The 24977-nt window shown below is 43.3% G+C and overlaps 1 protein-coding gene across 1 annotated transcript in view; it reads left to right on the top strand.

Moving 5' to 3' along the window:
• Positions 1-9326: 9326 nt before the first annotated feature.
• The window catches only part of EDEM1 (ER degradation enhancing alpha-mannosidase like protein 1), a 41501-nt gene continuing 25850 nt past the window's right edge, over positions 9327-24977 (top strand). Inside the window, exon 1 of the mRNA XM_049861691.1 lies at positions 9327-9961. Coding sequence (XP_049717648.1) covers positions 9453-9961 — 509 coding nt within the window. The 5' untranslated portion in view covers positions 9327-9452. The remainder of the gene's footprint in view (positions 9962-24977) is intronic.

The following is a 24977-nucleotide window of genomic DNA, read 5'->3' on the forward strand; positions in this document are numbered from 1 at the left end:
AAGCATTTGGCCTGTTTTGCTAGTGTGCTATCTTCTGCACTATAAAAGTGAACATTTATTTCATCAAAGCTATTGGAGACATGATTTTGTGTATTTTTACTCAGAATAGTTCAACTTGGCATTCCCTCTGTACAGAACTGTCATCCTGCATAGCCGGCCCTTGTTAGCTAATGAGATGTGTGAATTAGCATTCTGCCCCTAGGATACCAAGCTTAAACTTGTTTACTGAATTAGTGGAGACAGTTTAGTCAAGCAACCAATTTGGTCCCACCCTCCTCCCGAAGAGATTTTTGAAAGAGAGGGGGGTGGCAGTATAAATTTAGCTTACTTTACCCTTGATTGATTCTGTCAGGTAAATTGGAGGCATTGGGCCATGGCTGCTTAGTGTTCTTGTTTTTTAACTGAGCAACTAATTCTGTTGTCTATTGTCTATTCTGCCCATGTACAATCGAGTTACACGGAAATTCCATAAATTTGGTAAATTCCAACCCCTCAAAGGGTTTGGCAAGGGGTGAGAACTGGAGTGGAAGCTTAAACTTAGTGTAGCCAGACCAAAGTTTGTAACTGCTGGACTTCAGCATCTTGTTACAAACTTTGAAGGTCCTGTCCTCAACAGCATGCCAAGGAAGAGACTTGAAAGCTAGTGAAGCCAACACCAGCCTCACAGACTTCCCTGAAGTTTGCAGTTCTATATAAGCGCAGCCCACTGCAGATATTTCCTGCTGATTCGTAAAAATCACACAATTTCTGTGTCAAATTCAGCTATTAATAAAATGGATACTTTTGTCATTGCTACCTCTTCGGTGCTCTTAGGCAAATGAACAGGTCATTGACGTGCTAGAGGGTCTACAATAGGAAGTTTCTTAATCTAGGCAGAATCAGGAGTTATTCATTATTCCATTTCATTAACAAGCCCTCTCTGGTAAAATAATCCCATTTCAAAATCCCAAGGCAGCTGGTGATTTAGGTAACCCAGATTTCACAGCAGGAATCAGGAGGGTGAAAGGTACCTTAGCCTCATTTTGGCGGGGCTTGCAGATCTTGCATGGTGAAAGGAAGGGTTGTAAGAGGAAAATAATTGTGGGCTAAAGATGCCAGTGCAGCTTGGTTCAGTGAAAAGACTGGTGGGTTAGTTGGCATTTGGGAGAATGGGTTCTTGTCTTCGCCAGTAGCTGATTGTTTGTATGACTTTGGTGAGTTGCTGAACCTCCCCTGGCTCCTTAGTTTTCCTGTCTGTAAAATGAAAAGTAGAGGGTTTCTAACACAATTTTCCTACTAGCAGGCTATCATTCCAGCAGCCTAGAGATTTGGAGGGTGAGTGAAGCACAAAGCAGAGCTATGAAAACGCCCACTAGCCCTAGTGTATGTAAGTTGGATGTTCCTTCCACTTGAAAATAATACAAAACTACTAACATTTTATACCTTTAAATTTTGACATAATTAAGGTCTGGAGATCACAGTTTTACAGAATGATACAATAACTTAAATTTTTGTTTGAAGGAAAATCTGTAAACATAATGGGTTTACATTTTGAAAGGCATTAAAAAATTGTAAAGCATTTCTCCCAGAGTGCAGAAAAATGTCTCTCTGGTATGCACTGTGGACAAATATGCACCTACTACCAAATTTGGGGTGAATAGCTCAGAACTTAACGTTTAACACTTTGTGACTACTGTGTTGCTGGGTTCTGCTGGAATGTTAGAGCTTTGCAGGAACCTGCAATGGTTAGAAAATACTTCCTTTCAAAATAAGGAGAGGAAGAAACAAAACTGATATGTTCTCTTTTGGACATGGGAAGTAGAACATTAATGGGTTGCTAATTATAGTATTAATTACAGTATGGTGTCTCTGGGTGGTACAGACAGTGAATGTTTTCTGTTGCTAACTGACTTGTTGGAGGTGAGTTCACCCAGGGACAGCCGGGAGGAAAGGCCTGGTGATCTACTTCCAACAAACCAGTCGGTCAAGATCCTGGGGATTCTGCTGTGCATATCCTCAACAAAAAATAAAAATTAAAATACGTATCAATTTTGGAAAAAAAAATTACATCCTTACCAAAAGGATTAAGATCACTAGGGTATATGTGGGAGCCCTGGTGGTGCAGTGGTTAAGTGCTTGGCTGTTAACCAAAAGGTCAGCAGTTCGTAGCCACCAGAGCACATCACAGGAGAAGAGACCTGCTTTATCTGCTCCATAAAGATTACAGCCTTGGAAACTATATGGGGCAGTTCTGCTCTGCCCTGTAGGTTCCCTGTGAGTCAGAATTGACTCAGTGGCACCCAACAGCAGCACAATTAAGGGGTTGTGTGAATGGCTCTGAAAGGTGCATGAAAAATGCTTAGAACAACAGTAGCTTTGTCAAATGTTTTTTGCTTACTGCCCACCCCCACTCTAAGGTGATGCCTTTAAAGGGCAACACTCAGTTTACATGGTTCATTTCTGGTACATTTACTGAAAAATAAAAAGTTGCTTTAATACAAAGAACAGCTAATTTGCTTTTGTCTGCATTTTTTAATTTGCTCATTTATTCAATAAATGCTTTCACTGTATATTAGGGTCTCAGCTGTTTGTTGAGGATGAAACAAAAAGCAAATAATAAACCATGCTTAAAAAAAAAAAAGCAAACCCTATGGAGCACAGGTCTCCTCTGACACACATGGGGTTACCATGCATTGGAATCAACTGGTTTGGTTTTAATTATAGCACCTCCCTCAGGCAACTCTTTGAAAATCTACAATTTTGGCCTGTCCTCAGTATCGTACAACCTGTCTCACGCAATGTGCTAGCTTCTTTCTACATTTTAAGGGAGCCCGTCATTTTTATCAGCTGTCATCTGGTATGTGAGTTACGTAACTTTTTTTTTTTCCTATCTGTATCATTTTCTAAGCAAAAACAATTATTTGGCACACCACTAACTATGAAAACACTAGTTCTCATCATTCGAAGAAGGTTTAAGAATTTATAAAATTCCTACTGTGTCTGGAAGCATCAAGTTAGTAACCTAAGGGTTGGGGCATGGAACATGAATAGCAAGCATCAGCTTTTGGTGGATAATTACTACGTTTGGTTTAGTGGCTTAGTAGTTTGAACGGATGGGAAGGGAATTTTTTTTTAATTTAACTTCAGATGAAGGTTTACAGAACAAACTGGTTTCTCATCAGTTAGTACACATTGTTGTATGACATTGGTTAACAACCCCATGACATGTCAACACTCTTCCTTCTCAACCCTAGGTTCCCTATTACCAGCTCTTCTGTTTCCTCCTGCCTTGCAGTCCCTGCCCCAGGGCTGGTGCACCCCTTTAGTTTTGTTTTGTTCCATGGGCCTGTCCAATCTTTGGCTGAAGGGTGAACCTCAGGAGTGGCCTCATTACTGAGCTGAAAGAATGTCCGGGATCCATACTCAGGGTTTCTCCAGTCCCTGTCAGGCCAGCACGTCTGGTCTTCCTTTTTGAGTTAGAATTTTGTTCTACATTTTTCTCCACCTCTGTCTGGGACCCTCTATTGTGATCTCTGTCAGAGCTGTCAGTGGTGGTAGCCAGGCACCATCTCATTGTACTGGACTCAGTCTGGTGGAGGCCGTGGTAGATGTGGTCCATTAGTCCTTTGGACTAATCTTTGGGAAGGGAAATTTTATTGTGTGGGGATTTTAAGTGTTGATAGACATTTGAGTTGCTTATAACCTTTTTTTTAATAAACAATACTGTAATGAGTCATTTTGAACATGTGTAGCAATTCACAGAAGCATCTGGGTCAAATTTGTAACTAAGCTAGGAATTGCCAAGTTGTCCTTCCTGAAGGTATGTACCAGTTTTTCTGTCTACCAGTCTTTGTCCCCTGTGTCTCACCAACAGCGTGTGTCGACAAACTTGGATTTTTGCCTATTAGGTGGGAATTATATTAATTATATGAGTCTAAATGGACTCGATAGCCCACGACAACAGCAAATTTAATTTTAAGCCAAACATGAAATTTAGCTCTTACAGAGAGCTGAGCAAACAATATTGACTTTATTCTGGAGTTGGGAGGGTCTTCGCTGAATTAATACAATTATAAGTGATCTCCCCCCTTTTTTTCCTTATATTTATTACCACTTGCTTTATAGGGTCCCTATGAGTTGGAATCAACTCAACAGCCATGAGTATATATTGCTTCAGAAAGAAGCAGTAAGTTTTTAAAACTGAACCATTCTATCACTTGCTTCCCCCCCCCCCATATTATTGCTTTGGATAATAAATCATAACTTTTTAGAATAGAAGGATCCCTCCTTTGGATAGACTGTTTTAACTCTCATATTTAATGTAGGGGAAGCTCTGAGACTATCCATTGATGGTGCTCACAGGGCCAGAGCCTTTTTCTGCGAGCAGCTGTAAGAACCTAATACATTGATTCATGCACTGAGACTCGCAGGATTGATTCTAAAAAACAGAACATCAACCTGGGGGGGCGGGGGAGTTGTTTAACTCATCCAACAGACACCAGATGTATACGTACCAGGCACTTTTACTAGATGCTGGTCTTAAGGTTCACAGAGTTGAAGAGTAATAACAGGACTCAGTAAGTATGCAGCTCTGTTGCAGGCAAGTCTTGTAAATCACCATATGCCATAAATACTGTTCTTATCATCCTCATATTACGGATGAGGAAAGAGGTCCAGAAAAAGCTAAGTAACCTCCCAGGGCCGCTCAGAGGGTGAAGCAAACACCTGGCATCTGACTCTTGACTGAGCTCTTACCTGTCTGCTCTCCATCCCTACCTTCCCACCCCTGGCCTGAGTAAAGTCATTTTTACCACATTGTTAGTTGTCGATTCCTGGCAACCTCACGCACAATGGAATGAAAGGAAATGCTGCCCCATGATCGGTTGTGGACTGGACCTTTGGGATCCATAAGGGCTCTCGCTGGCTGATTTTTAGGAGCAGATCACTAGGCCTTTCTTCCTGGCCCATCTTTTCTGGAAGCTCTGCTGAAACCTGTTTAGCATTGTAGCAAACCTCCACTGATGAACAGGTGGTGGCTGCTCAGGAGGTGCTTTGACGGGGAATGGAACTGTCAGTGCTTAAGTGCCTGCTGCTAACTGAAAGGTTGGCGGTTTGAACCCACCAGCGGCTCCAGGGGAGAAGATGTGGCAGTCTGCTTCCATAAAGATTACAGCTTTGAGGACCCCGTGAGGCACTTCTACTCTGTACATAGGATCACTATGAGTCAGAATCGACTCAATGGCACTGGTTTTTTTTTGCATGGAAGTTGAGAATTCTACCACTGAATCACCCATGTCCCCATATTTTTATCGTGGAAGTACCTCATTTCCATGTTCTTTTTTAACAGTACCCTGAGGCACTTGTGAGATTGTCTACAGAAAAACTTGCTATGATCAAACTCTTAAAGAGTTTGGTTTTTAAGATTGGGGCCACCTGATAAGGGATTCGTCCTGAACAGCGACATTGACCTTGAGGGGAGGCCTAGTTTAATCCAAAGGGCTAGTCAGAAGATATTCCATTTTCTTTTGATTCAGTTTAATTTGGGAAGGAAACGCTTTCTGAACTGGGCTCCCAAATCCGACGCTGGGCCTTGCAGGGCACTAATGTCAACATAGTTGCCTGTGGGCTGACATGTGAGGAGTAGAAAGGATCAGTCTCCTGGGTTGAGGGCCAGCTACTTGTAATGCAGACAGCCCTGGACTGAAGCCACGATCTGGGCAGTAGTTCTTTTCCTGCCTCTATCTAACTAGTTCTGAGAACTTGAGTCCCTCTGCCTGATTTCTTCCCGTCTTGGCTTGTGAAATAGACTTCACAAGGTTTTCTGTGACGATTAAATGAAACACATGTGAAAGTGCTTTGACAGCCTTATAGCACCAGAGGACTGATAGCTATTGTCAGTTTTACTATGAGAAGCATGGTTATGGATTGAATTGTGTTCCCCCCCCCCCAAAAAATGTGTGTCAACTTAGCTAGTCCATGATTCTCAGTGTTGTGTGATTGTCCACCTTTTTGTCATCTGATGTGATTTTCCTGTGTTGTAAATCCTACTTCTATGATGTGAATGAGGGGGGATTATCGGCAGTTATGTTAATGAGGCAGTACTCAATCTATAAAATCAGGTTGTGTCTTAAATCAATCTCTTGAGATATAAAAAAGGAAAGTGAGCAGAGAGACATGGGGACCTCATACCAGCAAGAAACAAAAGCCAGCACATCCTTTGGACCTGAGGTCCCTGAGCTGAGAAGCACCCTGACCAGGGAAGATTGATGACAAGGACTTTTCCCCAGAGCTGACAGAGACAGAAAGCCTTCCCCTGGAGCTGGCACCCTGAATTCAGACTTCTAGCCTCCTAGATTGTGAGGGAATAAATTTCTCTTTGTTAATGCCATTCAATTCTGGTATTTCTGTTATGGCAGCACTAGATAACTAAGACAAGTATCTTTCAGAAGTTCTGGATGGTTTTCTCTGGTTATTCAGTTTATTTTCATTAGAGTTTGTCTCTAATGTGAGGACAGGAGCTGTTGACAGTTGACTCCAGTGTGAGATCAAATTTAAGTTAGAATTTGCACTAAAATCGCTTGGGAAGGAAACATACAACATGCAGCTTAAAATTCACATTGTGTTTGCAAGTTCTGGGAAGGCAGAGCCTCAAAGTTTAGGATCAAGGGCTGGGATTGGGCTTCTAGAAGATTCTTTACCAAAACGAAACCACGCACTGTTGCCATCGAGTTGATTCTGACTCATGGTGACCCCATGTGTTGCCAATTAGAATTGCTTCTTAGGGTTTTCTTGACTGTAATCTTAATGGAAGAAGATGAAGGCCTTTCTTCTGTGGCACCGCTGGGTGAGTTTAAACTGCAAACCTTTAGGTTCAGTCAACAAAAATGGCCTTGCTGTGTGCCATCCACTGTGTGTTATAGTCAAATGTTTCCTCAGTCCCTTTCTCAGTCCTCATTACTTCTCTGTATTGCAAAAAGTCCCCTGACCCGGAGAATGTAATAGAGTGCCACCTGACAACTTATCATCGTCTTAATCACTTCCTTGGTCACTCAGCCTACCTCTGACTTAGGGGGCCTGACCAGGCCTTACTTCCCAAGCTTTTCAAGAAGCCTGGTCTAACAGGCACATGGTCTAAACTTAGGGAAGGCAAACCTTAGCAGACATTTCCAACCGCAGCAAACAAGCAAAATAAACCGAAACCCCAAATTGTTGACTCATTACATGAAAGCCTTCAGAGCTAAATATTCCAGCCTTCCTAATTACCATAGGAAGTATACATAGGGAGGTGAAATGATTTGACTAGGAAACTCTCCCAAACCTCAAAGGTTACATCACTGTTGGGGTGCACAGGAAAGAGGGTGACAGTGGGAGGAGCAGGAGGAACAACAACAACAAAAAAACCCACTGCCATCCAGTAGGTTAGGACTCATAGCGACCCTGTAGGACAGAGTAGAACTGCCCCGTGGAGTTTCCAAGGTTGTAGTATTTATGGCAGAGCCCTGGTGGTGCAGTGGTTAAGAGTTCGGGTACTATCAAAAAACTTGGCAGTTCGAATCCACCAGGCACTCCTTGGAAGCCCTATGGGGCAGTTCTATTCTGTCCTATAGGGTTGCTGTGAGTCAGAATCCACTTGCAGGCAATGGGCTTGGTCTGGTTTTTAATCTTTACGGAAGCAGACTGCCACATCTTTTTCCTGAGGAGCCACCATGGTTAAATAGATCTAGTAAGAATAATTTAAGGAGTCCTTGTGCAACAGGAGCCCTGGTAGTGTAGTGGTTAAGTGCTCAGCTGCTAACCAAAATGTTGGCGGTTAGAACTCATCAGCTTCCGTAAAGATTACAGCCTTGGAAAACTCTGGGGGCAGTTCTACCCTGTCCTATAGGGTTGCTATGAGTCCGAATCAACTGGATGGCAATGGGTTTGGTTTTCGGTTTTGTGATGCAATGGTTAAGCACTCGGCTGCTAACCAAAAAAAAAGGTCAGTGGGTTGAACCAATCCAACAGCTCTGCTCTAGTAAAAGATTACAGCCTAGGAAACTCAACAGGGCAGTTCTACTCTGTCACATGGAGTCCCTGTGAGTCAAAGTCAACTCAATAGCACCTAGCAAGAATAATTTGGTGGTGGTGGCAGCCTTTACTTTTTTTTTTTTTTAAAGATCCTATTTCCAAGACAAAGGAATATAACCTAACTGTATTTTCTGTAATTTCCAGAGCCTAAGAATTACTGGAGATATTAGTTGGATGAGTCTGGGGTGGTATCTGGGAATATGTTTTCAAAGCACTGTGAGCAAGTCTTACAAGTTAGGGAGCGCTAATGAAAGCAGCCGAAGTCAAGATGCCATTTTGTGCAGTCCTAGAGGTAAAAGGTAGTATCACTTCCCAACGCCCACCTGCCCAAACATAAACCATACACTCAAGTTAAAAACTCTGTCCTAGAGCTGGAGAAAAATGTAGAACAAAATTCTAACTCAAAAAGAAACACCAGACTTGCTGGCCTGACAGAGACTAGAGAAACCCTCAGAGCATGGGCCTAGACAACCTTTCAGCTCAGTAATGATGTCACCCCTGAGGTTCACCCTTCTGCCAAAGATTGGACAGGCCCACAAAACAAAACAGACTAAAAGGGCAGGAGGGGGCAGGAAAGCTGGTAATAGGGAAGCCAAGGTTGAGAGGGAAAAGCCTTGCCATGTTGTGGGGTTGTTAACCAATGTCATAAAACAATATGTGTACTAACTGTTTAATGAGAAACTAGTTTGTTCTGTAAACCTTCATTTAAAGCAAAATAATAAAACAAAACTCTGTCCTTACTATGAGAAATGGGTCTTTTTGTATAGGCATGTCCTTTTCTCTATTTTTTCTTCATGTATCTTATAACTGTCATCACCCCTAACCTAGTCTTGGAGTGTCACTACCCCCACCACCTCGGCCAGGGACACACTCTGCCCGAAGCCCAGCCGCTCCGGCCACGTCTCCGTCCCGCGACCGGCGGGCGCTCCGTGACGCGCTCCCATTGGCTGCAAGTTCCCTTGCCCAAAGCCGGAGCGGTCCCTACTCGCCACGCCAGCCCATCCGGACTCTGGACCGCCCAGGGGGCGGGGCCTGGGCCGGGGGGCGGGGTCTGGGCCGGGAGAGGGGCGGGGCCCGGGCCGGGAGAGGGGCGGGGTCTGGAGGGAGGGCGGGGCCTCGCGGTGCGGCAGCTGTCTGGGCGGCCTATGGCGTGGGAGGGAGTCCCCGGCCGCGCCCCGCGAGGCCGGCTCGGGCCGGGCCAATCCCGGGCGACCGGGCGTGCGAACGCGGGGCCTGACCGGCCGGGCCCCAAGGGCTGGGGGTGGGGGACAATGGGCCAGTTCCTGGTGCGTCAGCGGGGAGTTCCTTAAAGGGGAAGTGTGCGGGCTGCGGGGCGGACAGGGGGTGCAGTGGTCGGCGGGGAGGCCCCCGCACTTTAAAAGAATGCCCGCGGCGCCCGCGCGACCATGCAATGGCGAGCGCTTGTCCTGGGGCTGCTGCTCCTCCGGCTCGGCCTCCACGGGGTCCTGTGGCTCGTCTTCGGGCTGGGGCCCAGCATGGGCTTCTACCAGCGCTTTCCGCTCAGCTTCGGCTTCCAGCGCCTGAGGGGCCCCGACGGCCTCTCGCCGCCCGATTCGGGGCCCGCTGGCCGCCCCCGGGGGCCGTCGGGGCCGTCGTGGCTGCGGCCGCCGGTTCCCGAGGCGCCGGGCGGCCGGAGGAGGGCTCCGCGGCGCCCCGGGCCGGGCGTGTGCGGCTCGGCCCACTGGGGCTACGTGCTGGGCGACCGGGGCTGCGGCCCGGACGAGTACGAGAAGCGCTACAGCAGCGCCTTCCCGCCGCAGCTGAGAGCCCAGATGCGCGACCTGGCGCGGGGCATGTTCGCCTTCGGCTACGACAACTACATGGCGCACGCCTTCCCCCAGGACGAGCTCAACCCCATCCATTGCCGCGGCCGGGGCCCGGACCGCAGGGACCCGTGAGTAGCCCGCGCCGCCCGAAACCCCTGGCCGAGCACCCCACGCGCTTCCTTCTGTCCTCCGGGCCCCCCAAGGGATGCCAGGGCGTTTAGGGCCCTGGGGCCGCGCCCGCCCGCCTCGCGTGAGGGCCGATCTTCTTGGGCGCCCTCCTGGGCTTGGCGGTGCGTGAGCGGGCCGGTGGTTGTCCTCTCTCTTGACTCCCTCGGAATCTCTGAACTACAGGACAGCTGTCCAGCTCAGCCCCTTTTACAGATGCGGAAACTGAGGCCCAGAGACCGGAAGGGACAGTGGTAGTTTTCCAAGGATTTGCTCCGGGAGCTTTAGACTCATCTCCAGCCCTGCCCCCAGATACAGTCTATACTATTGAACACAGGGTCTAAATGCAATCTGGATGCTGGCCATATAAACGCAGCCTCAAACAGGCCCTTATTCCCCCCATCTAATCAGATTGCCACACCCGGATCTTTTCTATATACAGATTCTGGAGTTGGCCCCAGGGTAGACTTGTCCAAAGCCTTCTAGTGAGTTTGAGGCAGATGGGAGTTACAGGCTTTTTCCTTCATCACAGGGCCTGCTTCTTAGGCTGACGGTAGTTAGGTGGGAAGGATGAGGCTGTCTGGCCCAGATTTGGGGTCATGATAACCCGGTGAGATTTCCTGGATGTCCTGTACCATCTGCCCCATAAATTCTCCCACCCGGGAGGCAGGGCTGTCAGGGAAGGTCAGCCCTCCTCTTCCGCTAGCCTTGTTTGTCAAGGCATGAACCTCAAGGTTTGCTGCTGTTGACGTCAAAGTCCAAGAGGACAGCACACCCAGTTAAGGACCTCCTAGCTGGAGGGAGTGCTGTGTGTGCATTGCCACTGGCCCTGTTAGGCCAGGTAGGTGACTACCTTCCTCTGACTCCCTACCCTTCGGTGGGAGGGGAGGAATTGGGTTGCTCAGAGTCTTGACACCACACCCCAGGGGTGTCTTTGGATACTGGGAGCATGTGTTTTCCTTCACCTGTGAAAAGCGATGGAGTCCAGTCTTAAGTTCTTAAAAGGAAGCCATATACTGAAGGCCTTGAAGAGTTTACCGGTTCAGTTATCAACGAATTCATGTCTTAAATTGCAGTTTGGGAGCATGGTTTTTAAGGAAGCAAGGGCACATCTCAGGCTAACTTGAAAGGACTGAGCCTTTCCAAAATCGGAAGAAATCAACAAGTTATTCTTGCTTAACAATATCAAGCTTTATACATAGAAATGTATTTTCTAACCCTGTTTTTCGAGATAAAACTATTAAATTTTGGAAAAAAAAGTACTGGGCCTTTCCAAATGGCAGGAAATTAATGAGTTATTTTTCTTGCTTAACCATATCAGCCTTTATACCTATAAATGTATTTTCTATCTCTGTTTCTTTGAGAAAAAACTTAAATTTTGACAAAAAGTACTAGGCCTTTCCAAACTGTAGGAAATTAATGAGTTACTTATCTCATTTAACTATACTGAATTTTACACCTATAAATGTATTTTCTTTCTATCTTAGTTTTGTTTTTGAGAAAAACATTAATTAAATTTTGGAAAAAAAATGTCCCAAATCTTACCAGACAGTTCTTTTTTTAGGATGTGTCAACATTCTCTTTGTGTTGTTTTTTTCCATTTCCGGTACTCTAGTTTTCCTGTCGCCTTATCTTCTCATCTTTGCTTTTGAATAATTGTTGACCTTTTGGTCTCACGCTTCTGTTTTTAAGTAGGGCACTGATCTCATGGGTGACACCTTTTATGTTATGTGCCACTCTGCTGTTTTGCTGAAGGATGATCTCGGGGGTAGCCTCGGTTCTGAGTTTAAAGAGTATCTCAGGGCGATAGCCTCAGGGAGTCCTCTGTTTTCTACTGTTCCAGTTTTCTGGCTTCTTAAAAAAAATTTTAAAATAAGAATTTGAATTCTGCTCCACATTTTTTATCCGGGATCATTTATTGTGACCCTGGTCAGAACGGTCAGTGGTGGTAGCCAGGCACCATCTAGGTCTGGTCTCGGGGTAGTTGAGGTTGTGGCTCGTGTAGACTTGTTTGTTCTCTGAGCTTTTGGTTACCTTCTTACCGTTTTGCTCCTCGTGAGTAGTGACCTGTAGTTGTGTCTTAGATAGCCGCTCTCAATCTTTTAAGACCCTAGAAGCTACTCGCTTCACTTGGTTGCGGATCATGATTTTTGTGAACTATGCTATGCCATGTGACTAAGTTGTCCCATGAGACCATGGTCCTAAGCTTTCAAACCCAGAAAACCAATCTTGTAAAGCGTTTGGTTATGTCTGTAGAGTATCTGTGTTTGTGTCTTCAATGAGTATATGTGCCAGCACTCACGTATTTGTATTTACACGTACTTATTGTCTTTGTTCTTGTTTAGGTACACACCTGTATCTGCGCATATGCCAATATGCCTATACCCATGCATATGTGCTCACACACTCATTTTTACTCTGGTCGTGCTGTGCTCACTACATCCACATTTAGTGCCACTTTTCCCATCATCAAAAAAAAAAAAAAGTCTCTACCATTTAAAGCATACTTTCCCCTCCCCCCTTCTCTCCATGGTAATCATCAATGAACATTGATTGGTCTCTCTATATATTTATTCTTGTTTTCTTGTCTTCTTATAAAAGAGGAGTCATACTATATTTATTCTTCTATGCTTGAGTTATTTCACTCCAGGCATTATGCCTGCCAGGTCCATCCATTTTATGTTTCGTGGACTTATCATTGTTCGTTACGGTTGCGTAGCATTCCATTGTATGTGTGTACCCAATTTGCTTATCCATTCATCTGTTGCTGGGCACTTTGGTTGTTTTCATTTGTTTGCTATTGTGAATAAAGCAGTAAAGAAAATAGGTGTGCCTATGTCTGTTCGTGTCATTATTTTTAGGTCTCTAGACAGCACTGGGTCCCTGGGCTAGGGATTGCTTCGAGTGGGATTGCTGGATCATAGTAGGGTAGTTCTATTTCTAGTTTTTGAGAAAGTGCCATACTGTTTTCCACAGTGGTTGTACCATTTTACAGTCCCACCAGCAATGGTTAGGGCTTCCAGTCTCCCCACATCCTCATCAGATTTGTTGTTACCTGTTTTTTTCCATCAGTGCCATTTTTAGCCGGGGATAAGTTCTACTCTGCCCTGCAGGGTCGGCTTGAGTTGGAATCAACTCGATGGCAACAGGTTTGATTTGGTTTTTCGTTTAAGATGATGCCTCGCTGTAGTTTTGATTTGCACCTCCCTAAGTCAAATGATCATGAGCATCTTTTCATATGTTTGTTGGATGCTTGGATGTCGTCTTCGGTGAAGGTTCTGTTCATGTCCTTTGCCCTCTCGTGATCGGGTGGTGTCTTAGGCTGGGTTCTCTAGAGAAGCACAAGCAGCAAGGCATAGATACAGATGGATAGATGGATGATAGATAGAGATTTATGTCAAGGAATGGCTCATGCGGATTTTAGAGGCTGTATGTCTGAAGTCCATGGGGCAGAAAGGATTATCCTGATTCATGTAGCTGCAGGGGCTGGTGAACCCAAGATCGGCAGGCTGGAAAGCAGGGCTGTTACAGACTTCTGCTGATTCACGTAGCCACAGGGGCTGGAGATCTCAAGATCTGCAGGCAAGCTTTTTGCTCAAGCCCCAAGAACTAGAGTCAGACAAATAGGAGCCAGCTGCAGGATCTAGTACAAGGAAAAGCCCCGGCAAGGCGAGCAGGAAGGAACTAGGGGGAGGAGGGAGGAGAGATGAAGGCTGAGGGGGCAGTGAGCCGCCACAGGCCTCGAGGCTGCCAGTACTACTCAGCAGATTCCGTCATGGGGTGATCACATACCAAATTTCAACAGGGAGGTGATCACGTTATACAACAGCCAAAACACTGAGAATCATGGCCCAGCCAAGTTGACACATAATCTTAACCATCACAGGTGGTTTGTCTCTTTGTTGTTGAGTTGTTAACAGTTTTCTATAGATTTTAGAGGTTAGACCCTGACTGGATATGTCATTTTCAAAGATATTTTATTACTTTATTTACTCTTTTAATACAGTCCTTTAATGAGCATAAGTTTTTAATTTTTATGTGTTCCCATTTATCTATTTTGTCTTCTATTCACGCATTCGTTGTTTGTTATCCTATCTTTACAAAAGATTAGGTCCCATAGTTTTATCCCTGTATTTTCTTCGAGGAATTTTATGGTTTTGGGTTTAACTTTTAGGCCTTTGATCCATTTTGAATTAGTTTTTTGTGTATAATGTGAAGTATAAGCCCTGTTTAATTTTCCTGCAGGTGAATATCGAGTTTTGTCAGCACCACTTATTAAAGAGACTGTTTCTGCCACACCGAATGGACTTTGACCCCTTGTTGAAAATCGATTGTCCATAGATGGCTGGGTTTAATTCTGAGTTCTTAATTCTGTTCCACTGATCTGTTTTTACGCCTATGTTCATAAGGGATATTGGTTTGTAATTTTCTTTTTTTGTGATGTCTTTGCCTGGTTTAGGTATCGTTTAACCAATACCAGGTTATTTTGATTACAGTGACTGTATAGTATATTTCGATGTCAGGGAGGGTGAGGCCTCCTGCTTTGTTCTTTTTCTTCAGTATTGCTTTGGCTATTCAGGGTTTCTTTCCTTTCCATACGAAGTTGGTCATTGGCCTCACCCTCTCTGATACCAAAATACAGTCACTGTAATAAAAAAAAATAGCCTGGTATTGTTTAAACGATACCTAAACCAGGCAAAGACATTACAAAAAAAAAAAAAAATTACTGACCAGTATCCCATTAGGGTCTTCTGTGTATAGGATCGGAAACCCTGGTGGCGTAGTGGTTAAGTGCCATGGCTGCCAACCAAAAGGTCGGCAGTGTGAATCCGCCAGGCGCTCCATGGAAATTCTGTGGGGCACTTCTACTCTGTCTTATAGGGTTGCTATGAGTTGGAATCAACTTGACAGCAGTGGTTTTTTTTTTTTTTTTTTAAAATGTATAGGATCATGTCATCTGCAGACAGAGATAGTTTTACTTCTTCCTCTCCGATTTGGATGCATTTTATTTCTCTTTCTTGTCAGGCTTCCAATACAATGTTGAATAAGAGTGATGATAATGGGTATCCTTGTCTTATTCCTGTTCTCAAAGTCTTTCTCTGTTGAGTGTAATGTTGGCTGTTGGTTATGCATATATGCCCTTAATTATGTTGAGAAATTTTCCTTCTATTCCTATTTTGCTGAGAGTTTTTATCAGGAAACGGTGTTGAATTTTATCAAATGCCTTTTCTGCATCAAGTGATACGATCATATGGTTCTTTGTTTTATTTAGGTGGTGGATTATATTGATTGATTTTCTAATGTTGAACCACCCTTTAATCCTGGTATGAATCCCACTCGTGCATGGTATATGATTTTTTTGATATGTTGCTGAAGTCTGTTGGCTAGAATTTTGTTGAAAATTTTTGCATCTATGTTCATAAGGGATACTGGTCTATGATTTTCTTTTTTTTTGTGATGTCTTTGGTTTAGGTATCAGGGTTATGCTGGTCTCATAGAAGAAGTTTGGTAGTGTTCTTTCCTCTTCCATGTTTTTGAAGAGATTGAGTAGGATTCCTGTCAACACTTCTCTGAATGTTTGGTAGAATTCTCCAGTGTAGCCATCTGGTCCTGGGCTCTTCTTTGTTGGCAGTTTTTTAAATGACATCTTCAGTCTCTTCTTTGTAATGGGTCTGTTTAAATTTTCTACCTCTATTTGTGTTAGTTTGGGTAGATAGTGTATTTCTAGGAATTTGTCCATTTCATCTAGGTTTTTAAGTTTGTTGGAGTACAAGTTTTCATAGTTATTAGTTATAATCTTCTTTGTCTCTGTTGCCTCAGTAGTGACATCACCAGCTTCATTTCTTTGTTTGGTTATTTGCCTCTTCTGGTTTTTTTCTTTTGTCAATCTAGCCAGTGGTTTATCTATTTCATTGAACCTTTCAAAGAACCAATTTCTGGTTTTGTTGATTGTTTCTGTTGTTTTTCTTTTTCATTTATTTCTGTCCTGATTTTTAGTATTTCCTTTTTTTCTGGTAGCTTTTGGCTTCATTTGCTTTTCCTTTTCTGTTTGTTCAAGTTGTTGGTTTAAGTTAATGATTCTGGATCTTCTTTTTTAACGTAGGCATTTATTGCTATGAATTTCTCTGAGTATTGCTTTTGCTGTGTTCCAAAGGTTTTGATATGTTGTGTTTTCATTTTTGAGTCTAGAAATTTTTAAATTTCACTTCTGATTTCTTCTATGACCCAGTAGTTTTTTTTGTGGTGTATTATTTAGTTTCCATGTATTTTTTCCCGTTGTTTATTTCTAGCTTTATACCATTATAGTCAGAGAAGATGTTGTTGTTGTTAGGTGCCGTTGAGTCGGTTCCGACTCATAGCAACCCTATGCACAACAGAATGAAACACTGCCCGGTCCTGAGCCATCCTCACAATCGTTGTTATGCTTGAGCTCATTGTTGCAGCAGCTGTGTCATTCCACCTCGTTGAGAGTCTTCCTCTTTTCCACTGACCCTGTACTCTACCAAGCATGATTTCCTTCTCCAGGGACTGATCCCTCCTGACAACATGTCCAAAGTATGTAAGACGCAGTCTCACCATCCTTTCTTCTAAGGAGCATTCTGGTTGTACTTCTTCCAAGACAGATTTGTTCGTTCTTTTAGCAGTCCATGGGATATTCAATATTCTTCGCCAACACCACAATTCTAAGGCATCAATTCTTCGTCCGTCTTCCTTATTCATTGTCCAGCATGCATATGATGCGATTGAAGATACCATGGCTTGGGTCAGGCACACCTTAGTCTTCAAGGTGACATCTTTGCTCTTCAATACTTTAAAGAGGCCCTTTGCTGATTTCAACTTTGTCTGATTTCAGTCTTTTTAAATTTCTTGAGACTTGTTTTGTGTCCTAGCATATGGCCTATTCTGGAAAATGATCCATGGGCACTGGAGAAGAATGTGTATTGTTCTGATGCTGGGTGGAGTGTTCTATATACGTCTATTAGGCCCAATTGGCTTATGGTTTTATTTCAATTCTCAATGTCTTTAGTGATTTTCTTTTTAGATGTTCTGACTATAATTGAAAGTGGTGTGTTAAAGACCCCTGTTATTATTGTGGAGTTGTCTGTTTCCCTTTTGTATTAGTATTTGTTTCATATATTTTGGTGTGTTGTTGTTAGGTGCGTATGTATTTATAATTGTTAGGTCATCTTGCTGGATCGACCCTTTTATTATTATGTAATATCCTTCTTTATTTGTTGTAACAGATTTTGATGTAAAGTCTATTTTATCTGACAGCAGAATAGCCACTCCTGCTCGTTTTTCTTTTCTGGTTGCATGGAATATTTTTCTCTATCCCTTTATTTCCAGTCTGTTTGTGTACTTATGTCTAAGGTGTGTTTCTTGTAGACAGCAAAAGGATGGGTCATGTATTTTTTATCCATTCTGCCACTTTCTGCCTTTTGCATGGGGTGCTTAGACCATTTACATTCAAGATTATTACTGAAAATAAAGTGTCTACCTCACTCATACTGCTTTTTTTTTTTTTATTTCATATTTTCTTTTCCTAATTTTTCTGGTTTTGTTTGTATTTGGCTGCTTTCTTGTGATCATCGTTTTCAAGGATTGAGTTATATCCCCCCAAAAATGTGTGTATCAATTGGGCTGGGCCATGATTCTAGGTATTATGTGATTTTCCTATATGTTGTAAATCCTGCCTCTTTGGTGTTAATAAGGGAAGATGGGCGGCAGTTATGTTAGTGACCAGGACTCAGCCTACAGGGTTGGACTGTCTCTTGAGGCAGTCCCTTGAGATATAAAAGATAGAAGCAAGAAGAGATATATAGGGACCACATACCACCAAGAAAGCAGCACCAGGAGCAGAGCATGTCCTTTGGACCCAGGGTCTCTGTGCAGAGAAGCACCTAGTTTGGAAGATAGATGAGAAGGCCGACAGAGAAAGAAAACCTTCTTCTGGAGCTGACACCCTGAATTTGGACTTTTAGCCTACCTACTGTGAGAAAATAAGCTTCTCTTTGTTAAAGCCATCTACTTGTGGTATTTCTGTTATAGCAGCACTAGATGACTAAGACAATCCTTTTTGCTTCCTTCCTTCTTCTGAATGTTTTTCCTTGGTGATTTCATAGTGGTTACCACATATATTACTTTACACAACTTACAAGTGCAACAGTGTTTAACATATGAACAACAGTTAACATACAACCTTAACACAATAAATCTGTTCCTGATATGTTCCTCCGTCACCATTTCTGTTGGTGTTTCTCCACTAGCATCAATATACCACCTATATTCAATAAGTTTACTTCGTGCTTATTTCTTACAAACTTGATGTTGTATTACTTGAGGCTTTTAATTCTTGAGTTTATTCCCTGAAAATATCATATATTTCGTCCTTATGATTGCCCATTGCTATAGATTGAATTGTGTCCCCCAAAACATGTGTCAGCTTGGCTAGGCCATGATTCCCAGTGTCATGGATTGAATTGTGTCCACCCAAAAATATGTGTCAACTTGGTTAGGCCGTAATTCCCAGTATTGTGTGATTGTCCTCCATTTTGTGATTGTAATTTTATGTTAAGGAGGATTTGGGTGGGATTGTAAAACCTTTACTAAGGTCACATCCCTGATCCAACGTAAATGGAGTTTCCCTAGGGTTTGGCCTATACTACCTTTTATCTTGCAAGAGATAAAGGGAAAGGGAATCAATTAGAGAGAGGGGGACCTCATACCACCAAGAAAGTGGTGCTGGGAACAGAGTGTGTCCTTTGGACCTGGGTCCCTGTGTGGAGAAGCTCCAAGTTTGGGGGAAGACTGATGAGAAGGCCGACAGAGAGAGAAAGCCCTCCGCTGGAGCTGACACCGTGAATTTGGACTTTTAGCCTACTTTACTGGGAAGAAATAAACTTCTCTTTGTTAAAGCAATCCACTTGTGGTATATCTCTTATAGCAGCACCAGATAACTAAGACACCCAGTATTGTGTGGTTGTCCTCCATTTTGTGATCTGATAATCCTTTGTGTTGTAAATCCTAACCTCTGTGAAGTTAATGAGGCAGGATTAGAGGCAGTAATGTTAACAAGGCAGGACACAATCTATAGGATTAGGTTGTATCTTGAGTCATTCTCTTTTGAGATTTAAAAGAGAGAAGTGAGCAGAGAGGAGAGGGACCTCATTACCACCAAGCAAGAAGAGCCGGGAGCAGAGGGCATCCTTTGGACCTGGGGTCCCTGTGCTGAGAAGCTTCTAGACCAGGGAAAGATTGATGACCAAGAGCCGACAGACAGAGAAAACCTTCCTCCGGAGCTGGCACCCTGAATTTGAACTTCTAGCCTCCTAAACTGTGAGAGAATTAATTTCTCCTTGTTAAAGCCATCCCCTTGTGGTATTTCTGTTATAGCAGCACTAGATGACTAAGACAGTTGTTGTGTTGTGTTTTTTGGAGATCTCTTTCTCTCATTATTTATTTGTTTTTATGCTGCATGGATATGAGTATTTAATGCTCTTGCCTTTCCATTTGGAGTACTCCCTTGAGTAATACTTGTAAAGCTGGTTTGGTGGTGGCAAATTCCCAGAGCTTCTGTTTGTTTGGGAATGTATTGATCTCTCCCTTGCTTTTGAATGACACTTTTGCTGGCTAAAGGATTCTTGGTTGGCAGTTGTTTTCATTCAGTATTTTATATATGTTGTTCCATTGTCTTCTGGCCTCTAGAGTTTCTGGGGAGAAATCAACTGATTCTTGCAAAAGACCCTTGGTATGTTATATTGCATTTTTCTCTTGCTGCTTTCAAAATTCTTGCCTTGTCTTTGGTTTTCAAGAATTTTATTAGGGTATGGCAGGGAGTTGATCTTTTTGTGTCTCTTCTGATTGGTGTTCATATAGCTTCCTGTATTTTCAGGCTTGGTTCTCTGTACAGGTTTGGGAAGTTCTCTCTGATTATCTCTTTGAAAATTGTTTCTGTTCCTTTATTGTCATGGTACTCTGGGATTCCAGTAATTCTAATGTTAGATTTCTTAATTGAACCCCACATTTCCTTTTGAGTTTGTTCTCTTTTCTTTGTTCTTTTCCCTTGTTTGTCTTGAGATTTGATAAGTTCAGTTGTTTTGTCTTCAAGTTCATTTATTCTGTCTTCTGTCTATTCAACTCCATTGTTCAGTGCTTTTTCTAATTCAGTTGCTTTATTCTTCAGTGCCAGTTCCTTTTTTTTTTTTTAATGTTTTCAGTTTCCTTGTTGAATCTCTTTTAGTTTCTCCATTTTGTTTCCTAATCTCCACTATTTGTTTTCTATGTGCTTTTTGCTTTATTTAAACATATTTAGTACCATAGCCTGAAAATTATCAATTCTTTGCATTAGTCAGGCCTCCACAGGGGAAATTTCCTCTTCATGTTTTGCTTTTGATTGGTCCTTCTCCTGTGATTTTGTGTGTTTTACTATTTTTTGTTAAACTTACACCATTTTGTTATCTTTTTTTTCTTCTGCTTCTTCTTTAAATTTTGTGTTCTGGTTTTTGTAGGAAATTGTTCTGATTGGGTGCCTTGGTGGTGCAGTGGCCAAGCACCTGGCTGCCATCTGAAAGGCCAGGGCATGCACCCACCAGTTGCTGCATGGCAGAAAGATGCAGCAGCCCGCCTCCATAAAGACTTATGGCCCTGGGTACTCCACGGGCAGCTCCACTTGACCCCACAGGGTCACTATGGGTCAGAATTGACTCAACAGCAGTGGGCTTGTTATCTTCTCCTGAGAAGCACTGGAGGACACTCTTAGGTTTTTTTCAGTGCTCATTCAGGAGTTCTGGATGCTTGATCTCTGGAATTCAATGTGTGTGTGCAGGAGCAGGTGCTTAGCTGGCTGCAGACACTGATGTAAGTGGTGGGGCTCAACTTTCCTGTGTGGGGCTCTCTATGTCTTTCCCTTACAGGTGCCCCTGCACAGGCTCTCCCATGGTGTCCCACTGGGGGTTGTTTCCCTCTGTTGCCCATCAATCTGAAGTATTCCTTTGCCCTGCTGCCCTACAGTTCCTCCTGAGCTCCTCCTGGTCCTAGTGCCTGTCTGTCAGGGGTCTCACTTGGTAAGATTCAGCAGCACCACAGTCTCCCTTCGCCCCCTCCCAATTGCACAGCCTGCATACTCCCATGGCCAGTTTGGGCCGCCTTAAAGAAATCTGGCTACAGCTTCATCAAATTCACTTCCTTTCTGTGTTCCCTGTTTGTGGTGTTACCCAGCCCTGTCCCAAAATGGCTGCGATGAGTGAGTACTTTCGATGTTAGCAGGTAGGTTCCTCCAGCCTCTGTGCTGCCCCGGCTCCTCCTCTCCTGCTTCTGGACTCACCCTGACTCTCCAACACCTCAGCTGCTGTCCAGAGTTCTGAGATCTCAGTTGTGCTTGTTTTTATTCTTTGTTTATTGGGTTAGTTGCTGGAGGAATAAATGGGAGCGTCTGGTCCCTTCACCATCTTGTTCTGCCCCCCATAGTTATTTTTAGTTTATCTTTCTCTTGTCAGCTCTTGCCCATATGCCTACACATTTTTTACATAGTTGCAATCAAGGTATGCATACACATTTTGGATCCAAATTGTTTTTTTCTCACTAGTGCTTATGGAGAGAACACTTTAAGTGCTCTTGTTCTCTCTGAGATTTCTTTCTCAGATTTCCTTTTATGACGTGGGCCTAAGGAAAACAGTTTAATGACGAACTGTGGTAACACTTTTGAATGGGAATGTGATGGTCTGGAGAGTGAGTTGATGACATTTTAGTATTTTTCTTAATGGACCTTAAGAACTCTCTGGAGAATTAGAATCCCTCTCCAGCAAGGTCAGGTGGTGATTGATTAACTTTTGGTCCAGGTGGCAGCCATGTGTGACATAGGCCTTTATTTCAGGATGAAGCCTGCTGATGAGAAAGGAGCTGGTTTGGTTGCATAATAATAGTCTGTGGTTTAAGTTAAGGTCATCATGCTTTGAGATAAATATGTTGCTGTTGAACAGATGGGTAATGTTAGGACAGTGTTGGAAATATTGGGGAAGGGAACGTTTGGGATGGGTTGTCCCCCAAACCAAACCAAAACCAAACCTGTTGCCTTTGAGTCAATTCCAACTAATAGTGACCCTATAGGACAGAGTAGGACTGCCCCATAGGGTTTCCAAGGAATGGCTCATGGATTTGAACTGCTGACCTTTTTGGTTAGCAGCCAATTTCTTAACCATTGTGCCACCAGGACTCTGGGTTGTCCCCCAGAAGTTAATAATAAGCCTTTTGGTTGGAAAACCTTAGTATCTTTGAGAAAGGTGTAAAAATGTATGGGCTCTGGGTTTAGTTATGGTGGTCTTGAGTAGACCCTTACACAGGTCACTTACAAAGAATTGCAAAGGCTATCTTTATTTTTTCCCTTCCTTTAATTTAGCTCCTTTCAGCTTTGGGAGATTTTGAGAAGAATTTAGAATCAGCACTTTGATATTCTGGCTCTGAAACAATGAAGCATATATACATGAAGAGCTACAGCTGCTAATCAAAAGGTTAGCGGTTCGACTCCACCAGCCTCTCCTTGGAAACTCTGTGGGGCAGTTCCACTCTGCCCTATAGGGTTGCTATGAGTTGGAATTGACTCAATGGCAGTGGGTTTAATAAAACCTGAAAACCAAACCTGTTGCCGTTGAGTGATTCTGACCCATAGCAATCCTATAGGACGGAGTAGAACTGCCCCATAGGGTTTCCAAGGCTGTAATCTTTATGGGAGCAGGCTGCCACATCTTTCTCCCAGAGAGTAGCTGATGGATTTGAACCTTTTGTTGTCAGTCGAGCGCTTAACCACTGCACCACGAGGGCTGGTATCCCATGATGAGTAAGCTCTAATCAAAACCTTTCAGATTTTTCATCAAATGTGTTTTAATGATTGTTGTCAAAGATATGATTCATTTAAAAAAATAGAGTGAACTAGCCATTAGAATATTATGTAAAAAGCACAGAAACAGAATATGGATACTAAACATACGTAGTCCCTGGGTGGCACAAATGGCTGAGCACCTGACTACTTGCCGAAAGTTTGGAGGTTCAAATCCACCCAGAGGTGCCTGGTAAGGGCCTGGAGACCTGCTTCCAAAAGGTCACAGCCTGTGGAGCACAGCTCTGCGCTGCATACGTAGGGTCGCCATGACTCGGAATGGACTCAACAGCAACTAACAACAACAACAAATATATCTTCTTTTTAGTCACACTTGATCCAGGCTTATCTCTTGCCTGTTTAGTTGATTGGGGGTGGGGTGAACATGAAGTAAGCCTGAACACTTTAAAAATAGCACGGCTGTCCAAGTTACGGATTACTATGCAAAGTTAGTTTCTCTCAACCCCTATTTTGGGCTGCGAGGTCTAAAATCAGAAGTTTTCTTTGAGTGTATTTGCATATTACATTTTCACAGTCTTGTGATTAGTGACTATAGTCCAGGCCTTGGGTACATGGCCATTTTCATTTTCTTCTCACCCATACTGCTTAAAATGAAAAAAAGCAAATCTCAAATTAACAAACCAAACAAATGTTGGCCCCCAGGCTAACTCCTTCCTTGGCACTCCACACTTAAGATAGTCTCCGTGTCCTTTTTTCTATGTTGTCCTCCTTCAGAGTCAGGCTCCTGTCTTTTGTGATGACTCCAGTGAACTGTTTGTTAGAAGACTTTTTTATTTTTATTTTTATTTACTCAGTTCTCCGTTTTGTTCCTTTCCTTGGAGCCACTATTCTACATTTTAACATTGCTGGAGAATTGAGTCTCATGGTGTACTCGCCCTCATTTCCCTTTGTTTTGTCTCCCCAGATTATCAATTCCTTGAATGTAGGGACTGTTTCTTAGCATTATCTCTGTGCCTACACAGCACCAGGTGGATTTGTGAACAGCTGTCACAGGTTAAGTACGTGTGGAAGTTTTTTTTATACATATGTTTGATTTTCTTAGATCCATAATCACAAAATTTCTTTTGGAGCCAAACTTGTCTCCATCTTTTCTGTTTTGGAGTAATAAAATCCTAAAACCAAACCCACTGCTGTCGAGTTGATTCCAACTCAGAGTGACCCTATAGGACAGAGAACTGCCCCATATGGTTTTCAAGGAATCCATTGAACTGCTGGCCTTTTGGTTAGCAGCCATAGCTCTTAACCACTATGCCACCAGAGTTTCCTTGGAGTAATAGGAACATTAAAATTCACAGTGGGGTGAATGCCGTACCCCTTCACACATGGTGTTCTGGGTCATTGTGGTTCAGCCAGTTGGCTAATGGGGAAGACATGTATTTTGGAGCTTAGCCTTGTACTGGAAGGTTGAGTTCTTGGCTTGAGGCACTTAAAAGGTGTCAGGTCAGGCTGGACGTTAATCAAGTCTCCTTGTATGGCAGATGGCATAAATGGAGTTACTGTAATTTGGTGCTGTTGGGTCAGGAGCACATATGCAATACTCACTTTCCTTTATTCCCCTCCTGGTTTTTCTCTTTTGGCACATTTTGAAAGCGTGTCTAGCAATTGTTTGGTTGATAAGAATTCAGAGTGTTCTAATGAACACATCAGATCTTTGAATGGGTTTGTTTGACTAGAGGGGAGAGAAGGAACCACCACAGTTGTTGCAAATATGTTTTTCACTGTGGCAACTTTGAACAATTGTTAGTGACTGCTTGAGCATTGTATCAAGAAGTACTTAAAAACTGGGCCCCTTTTAGTTATGGACTAAAAAGAAATAAAATGTAAGAGTGCAACTACCAAAATTAGAAGTACTTTCCATGGGCCTGTGCAGGTGGACAGGGTGCCAGGTGCCACGGGTTGACCAGATTTAGGTGTAACTCAGGAGAAGTTATACCAGCTCGCTTGGATGCCAGACGATGAGATGGGTTGTTGGAAGCCACCATTTGTTTTTGAGAAGCATAGCCCTGTAATTAACTATTTAAGCTCTGCAGAGTGTTCTTGAGTTGACAGAATTGAGCAGGAGGATCCACCTGTGTGTTTTGACCTCC

The sequence above is a fragment of the Elephas maximus genome, chromosome 20, assembly GCF_024166365.1.
Source record: "Elephas maximus indicus isolate mEleMax1 chromosome 20, mEleMax1 primary haplotype, whole genome shotgun sequence".
Classification (NCBI taxonomy): domain Eukaryota; kingdom Metazoa; phylum Chordata; class Mammalia; order Proboscidea; family Elephantidae; genus Elephas; species Elephas maximus.